Source organism: Triticum dicoccoides, chromosome 4B (assembly GCF_002162155.2).
Source record: "Triticum dicoccoides isolate Atlit2015 ecotype Zavitan chromosome 4B, WEW_v2.0, whole genome shotgun sequence".
Classification (NCBI taxonomy): domain Eukaryota; kingdom Viridiplantae; phylum Streptophyta; class Magnoliopsida; order Poales; family Poaceae; genus Triticum; species Triticum dicoccoides.
The window spans coordinates 519,713,887-519,719,501 of record NC_041387.1 but is presented as its reverse complement, the minus strand read 5'-3'; the positions used below and the strand labels follow the sequence as shown (position 1 = coordinate 519,719,501).

Genomic DNA, 5,615 nt, shown 5'->3' with positions numbered 1-5,615 from the left:
TGGATCACTCGATCGGAAGTAGCAGCTATAGGATGGAGGGGCTAGGAGGGAGGAGGTGGAGCAGGACGGCCGGCCGGGGTGTGACAGTTCCTCTTTCCCTTGAGACGCACTACACCACCGCGCTGCGAGTATGCGCGGCAGCGGCTCAGCAGCTAGCGCGTATCGTGTATCTTGCTTGTCTCGGGCAACTTTATGGGTGTCCGTCTAGCGATGCGCGGGCGTACGTGGGTCCCGCCCCCTCCCCGCCCTCATTATTGCGAGAGTAGAAACCCTACCACATCTTCTCCAGGCCGGAGACCTCTCTACACACACACTCACCCCCCTCCTCCACCTTCTTCTTCTTCTTCTTCTTCTACCTCCCACCCTCCTACTCTCCACATCCTCGTCTTCTATTGGCTCTTCGTGAGCGCCCAAGCTCACTCTTGACTTCTCCCACCGACGCCGGCCACCCACCGCCGGAAACGACCCATCGTCCGTTGGCTAGCGAGCATGCAGAGCATGGATTTGGTGTCGCCGTCCGAGCACCTCTGCTACGTGCGCTGCACGTACTGCAACACTGTGCTCGCGGTAAACTCCTCGAGAAACCGGAGCTACTGGCTACTGGGCTAGTAGGAGCTTTGACGATGATCATGGATTTTGTTTTGTCCTAGCATTTCTTTTGTTACCTTACTCGCAAGGGAGAGTAGGAAGCCAGATCAGTCCGGCTTCTTGCTAGCTCTCCCTGGTTGGAGGAGGAGACACTTACTAGTTTTATTGTTCATGCAACATGATTGATGTGTCGTGTGTACAGCTCTTTTTCTATGCAGTTGTTTCGTTGGTTCCTGGTGCTTTTGTCTTGCTGATAGCTAGTGTGTCATGTTCCATCTTTTTACCTCCATTAGGTCTGGTGGTTCCCAGCCCTCCATACTCTTTATTTTTCTCCTCTTCTTTCTTGTAACATGCATGAGATTGGACATGACTCCCAATTTAGAATGTTCTATCCTCTCCCTGCCTTCCTCTTTGGCATGCACCCCATCTTTCTTTGTTCTTTCAAATTTCTTGCACAAATTAACAAGGGCAGTAGCGCCATGCAAAGGAATTAGCTGAGCTGAGTGGTTCACACAGTTTATGTCATTGTGAGATTGATCTTGTGTTTTCTGGGTAGCTGCAGGTTGGGGTTCCATGCAAGAGGCTGATGGACACGGTGACTGTGAAATGCGGCCACTGCAACAACCTCTCCTTTCTCAGCCCACGGCCGCCGCCCATGGTGCAGCCCCTCTCCCCAAATGACCACCACCACCCCATGGGGCCGTTCCAGGTCTCACTCTCGTCTCGCTCCCCCCTATCCATTTATATATTCGCATCAACTTTAATTTGGGGTTTATCTTCTTGCTGTTTCTCTTTCTAAAGAGATATGGTATTCTTGTTATGAGGAGAGAGAAAGTCATGGGGACGAACGGTGCAGGATAAGCAACTGCACTGAGGGAAAAAAAAGTAAAACACACAAAGAAGTAGATCCTGGCGCATGGCGTGCAGTATTTTCTCATGAAATATGGTCCTCTCGGTTTTCTTTCAGATTGCGCCAGTGTTACCTTTCCTTTGCTATCTTTGTTTGCTCTCTCTCTCTCTCTCTCTTTCTCTCTCTCTCTCTCTCTTTCTCTCTCTCTTTCTCTCTCTCTCTCTCTCTCCTTGAGCTGCTCAAAAGTACTATTTGCAAGGCAAGATTAGACAACGCTGGACAACAAAAGATTTCTTTTGCTCATCTGTGGCCTGGGAAACATCTGACCACTGCAAAAGCCGGTTGGTGTATTTTAAGGCAGCATGCAGAAGCGAGCAAGCAGCAGCTCTCCCGTGGCATTCATGGGGTTTTTGTTTTTGCGGGGCATTCATGGTTCTTCCATGTCCTAACTCATATTTTGAAAGCAGATGCATTCATTAGTAGTTTTGATGGCTCGTGAAGATCTGGGAATCTTTTCTAGGAAATATTATCCTCCATCCCTACATGTCATTTTGAGATGTTGATTCTGATGTGTACACGTATTTCTGGCTGCTAGGGATGCACTGACTGCAGGAGGAACCAGCCACTGCCACCGCTGGCCTCGCCGACATCAAGTGATGCCAGCCCCAGAGCTCCCTTTGTTGTCAAGCGTAAGTAGCAAGAAACTTCATCACCTCTTCCTTCTTTTCTTTCTACTTTTGCTCTTCCATCCTTCTGGAGGAGGATTTACTTGTTTAAATTTTGTTTTTGGTTTAGGAAAACTAGTTAGATTAACAAAGATCGGATAAAGAAATTAAGATCTTTGTTTCTGATTAGTATATCTTTTAATTTGACTGTAGCCCCAGAGAAGAAACACCGCCTACCATCAGCCTACAATCGCTTCATGAGGTGAGAAGGCGTTTCTATATTTTCATTTTAGGCTGTTCAAATGCAGCGTACATCCATAATACTATTAGTACATAATTTATGATGTCTAGTTTATTCTCTTTGTTTGGGAGTTTACGGCGCTTAGATAACTGATCTTTTTTTTTTTTGAACAGTTAGATAACTGAACTTGATTATTGCATATGTATACAAACAATTGAGTCTTATCATAGGATCCACGGATTATAGTATACATATGGACCCCATATATTTTAAGTCATCACAAGTTAGGTGTTTACTTGTAAAAATGTGGACAGACCTGTGGTACAATATATTGAAGCCAGCATATAGGTAGTCGGTAATAAATTATTAATGAGTCGTTTCCAGTAGTCAACCAAGTACAAATCCTTGTGTGCGGAAACCTAGCTACAACAAAGTACAGGGATCTTATTTTGTTTACAGTAGGTGTGTTTCTATGACTTCGGATTTGATGCAATATTATGCACAAACCATATTTTCCGTATAATGACTATTTTTTCAACTCTCTAACATCCTACCAGGAGATATGTGTTCCTTATTTGGCTTATTAATTAGCTTTATGATATGAATGAGACACGTATTACCATTAAAAAAATTTAGTAAAGGTGCTAGCCACAAACAAAATATATGGTTCTAATTTTTTGTGCAATCTTGCCTTGCCAGTTTGGAACCAAGGGAAGCAGGCATTTAATTATTAGGTCAGTTCATTGCAAAAAATAATTAACAGCAATTAATTGGTGTTATTTTAGTTTCCATGGATATTTCTAACAAATTTAAACCACATTACAAATTAAATCAGTCTCTGACAGACATGCAGCAACACATTTTACTTCCTCATTGAGCCAAACAATGCACACCACACGAATAACTATCAGGGAGTCGTCAAATGGAATTGTGTGTTAAAGGATCGAGTTTTATATAAAGTAAGGATATTAGTGCAACAATCTTTGTTTCATGTTTCGAGTGGAGTTTTTGCCTAGGTACCCAACAATTTTATCAAATCCTTGCTCCGTGACTGAAACATAAAATCATACTGAAATTATTATCCATTTAAAACAAGAGAAGTGACTACCTATTTGAAGTTTTGAACAGTCTTTGTGTGCTACTGGATTTGCCCTTCATGAATTATATGCTACTGGACTTACCCTTAATGAATAGAGTTCAAAGTGGCAAATGTGGAACTAACCATTAACAGAATAGGTTGATAGGGCATGGAAGAAAATGCACCATCCTAGTTTCATATTGCTGTGCCTTGAGGTCAGTTTTAATTAGAACTCCAATTCTAATCCCGCAATTGCTCTAACTTAGCAACTAGCTTCACTAAAATAAAAACTTGGTAGGCCCTTCACAATACTGCTCGCAGAGAGAGAACTAGTGAGATATAGCCGGGCCAAAAATAAGAACGCATGACATAAATAAGCAGTCATACAATAACAAGGATATGTAGAGATATGGTATGACATACCGCGTATATATACCTGCCACAACAATATTATAAATAACATCTACAGTAATATAGTTATGTTATGTTTGGCCTGCCAGGGAGGAAATACAGCGTATCAAAGCTGCAAAGCCAGACATCCCTCACAGAGAAGCCTTCAGCATGGCTGCTAAGAACGTAAGATCGATATGTCCATTCTCCCCCTACATGCTGTTCAGCTTCTCCGCCAGTTAAATTATTTACTGAAATCTCTAAAACAATCCCATTGATCACACGCGGATATGTACATATGCAGTGGGCGAAGTGCGACCCTCGCTGCTCATCGACTGTCTCTGCTTCCAACAGCGCCCCGGAGCCCAGAATAGTAGTGCCCGGTCCTCAGGTAATATTCACCAGTTAAATATATGTGTGCTAATATTTAGTTCAGAGATATGATCGATACTGAATGTCTGTCTGCATGCAATATACATGGGGACGTAGCTGCAGGAGAGGGCCACCGAGCAAGTCGTTGAGAGCTTCGACATCTTCAAGCAGATGGAGCGCAGCACCTAGGGCATCATAAGCATGCTGGGATTAATTAGTACTGCTACCACATGCGTCGATCACTTATCAGCTAGCTCATCATCATCATCCGTCGCTATGCATATATATAATGCATAAGCGCGCGCGTTTAATTTGTGTTTGGTTACTTCGTTGCTGCTGCTGCTGTGTCGTTAAGTTGTTGATGTGTCTGTTATATTTGTTGTTAGAGCGTACTTACGCACCCTTTAATTATGAACAGCTGCTACCTTATAATATTTTTCATCGCAATTGTTCTTGGCTGTATATCTTGCATGGGTTACAGGTAATTGGTTTGCATAAGATGCATGGTCCTAGTTATACGGTATATATAGTACCTCTTCCGGTCGAAATCACTATTCTGACCCTATCAACAGACTTTGTCACAAAGTGAACTCGACATCAAAGTATTTCACGATCTGACCCTTTTAGCAACGCCAGAGCCCGCGGCGTTTCTTCCCCAAATAAAACCGCCGAGCTAGCTAGCGTTCCTGTCCAAAGGAGAAACGCCGAGCTAGCTAGCGTTCCTGCCCAAAGGAGAAACGCCCAGGTTGCTCGCGTTGCGGACCAGGTAAGCAACGCCAAGGGCTTTGGCGTTTCTGCGCTGGCACCCAGCCCATTAGCTTCCCCGTTCCCAAAGTAAAAAGCTGCTTCTAAACCCGGGGCCTAAACGCCAAGCCCTATGGCGTTTCTGGCCAAGGCAGCAACGCCCACTTGCTTGGCGTTTCTATGTGGATTGGAAACGCTAGCTACTCTGGAGTTTGAATGTGGATTTGAAACGCTAGCTAGCTCGGCGTTTTTATATGGAGAAGAAACGCCACGGTCTGTGGCGTTGCTAAAAGGGTCAGATCGTAAAATACTTTCATGTCGAGTTCACTTTGAGGCAAAGATTGCTGAAAAGGTCAGAATAATGATTTTCATTATGTACCTAGCCTTTGATCTTAATACTTTTAAGAATATGCAAGTAAGTAAGGGCATTTCAAGCTGATCCCCAATATGGCCATAAGGGAGTAAATTTTTTGATTTACTCCCGTACGGCGGACGTAGTCCATCCCCTAAAAACTTTAACCCAGTATAATTTTTACTCCAACTCCCTATTCCCCCAAGAATTTCCTAAATTTACTCCATTGTGCAGCGGCCAAGTAAAACTCCCTCTCACCCTCCCGGACCGCACTGCCTCCCGCCCCCGTCGCCGCCACCGATGACCTCTGAGCCAGCCGGAATGGATAGCCAACC

The 5,615-nt window shown here is 44.1% G+C and overlaps 1 protein-coding gene across 2 annotated transcripts; it reads left to right on the top strand.

Moving 5' to 3' along the window:
* The first annotated feature begins 280 nt into the window (after positions 1 to 280).
* On the top strand, positions 281 to 4,646 carry LOC119291205 (protein DROOPING LEAF-like). 2 transcript variants are annotated; one of them, XM_037569917.1, is made up of 7 exons: positions 281 to 567; positions 1,145 to 1,297; positions 2,034 to 2,127; positions 2,317 to 2,365; positions 3,923 to 3,998; positions 4,117 to 4,203; positions 4,302 to 4,646. In XM_037569917.1, the coding sequence occupies exons 1-7, from the start codon at positions 490 to 492 to the stop codon at positions 4,371 to 4,373; spliced, it is 609 nt and encodes a 202-aa protein (XP_037425814.1). In that variant the 5' UTR covers positions 281 to 489; the 3' UTR covers positions 4,374 to 4,646. The 2 variants fall into 2 exon arrangements, with proteins under 2 accessions (XP_037425814.1, XP_037425815.1); XM_037569918.1 differs by having other exon boundaries at positions 282 to 567; positions 1,151 to 1,297.
* The last annotated feature ends 969 nt before the right edge of the window (positions 4,647 to 5,615 follow it).

Excerpts from the sequence above, each read along its gene's own strand:
- LOC119291205 (XM_037569917.1), top strand. The coding sequence starts at position 490 with ATGCAGAGCATGGATTTGGTGTCGCCGTCCGAGCACCTCTGCTACGTG. Across the intron at positions 568-1,144 it reads ACTGCAACACTGTGCTCGCG|CTGCAGGTTGGGGTTCCATG; the intron begins GTAAACTCCTCG and ends TTTTCTGGGTAG. Across the intron at positions 2,128-2,316 it reads AGCTCCCTTTGTTGTCAAGC|CCCCAGAGAAGAAACACCGC; the intron begins GTAAGTAGCAAG and ends ATTTGACTGTAG.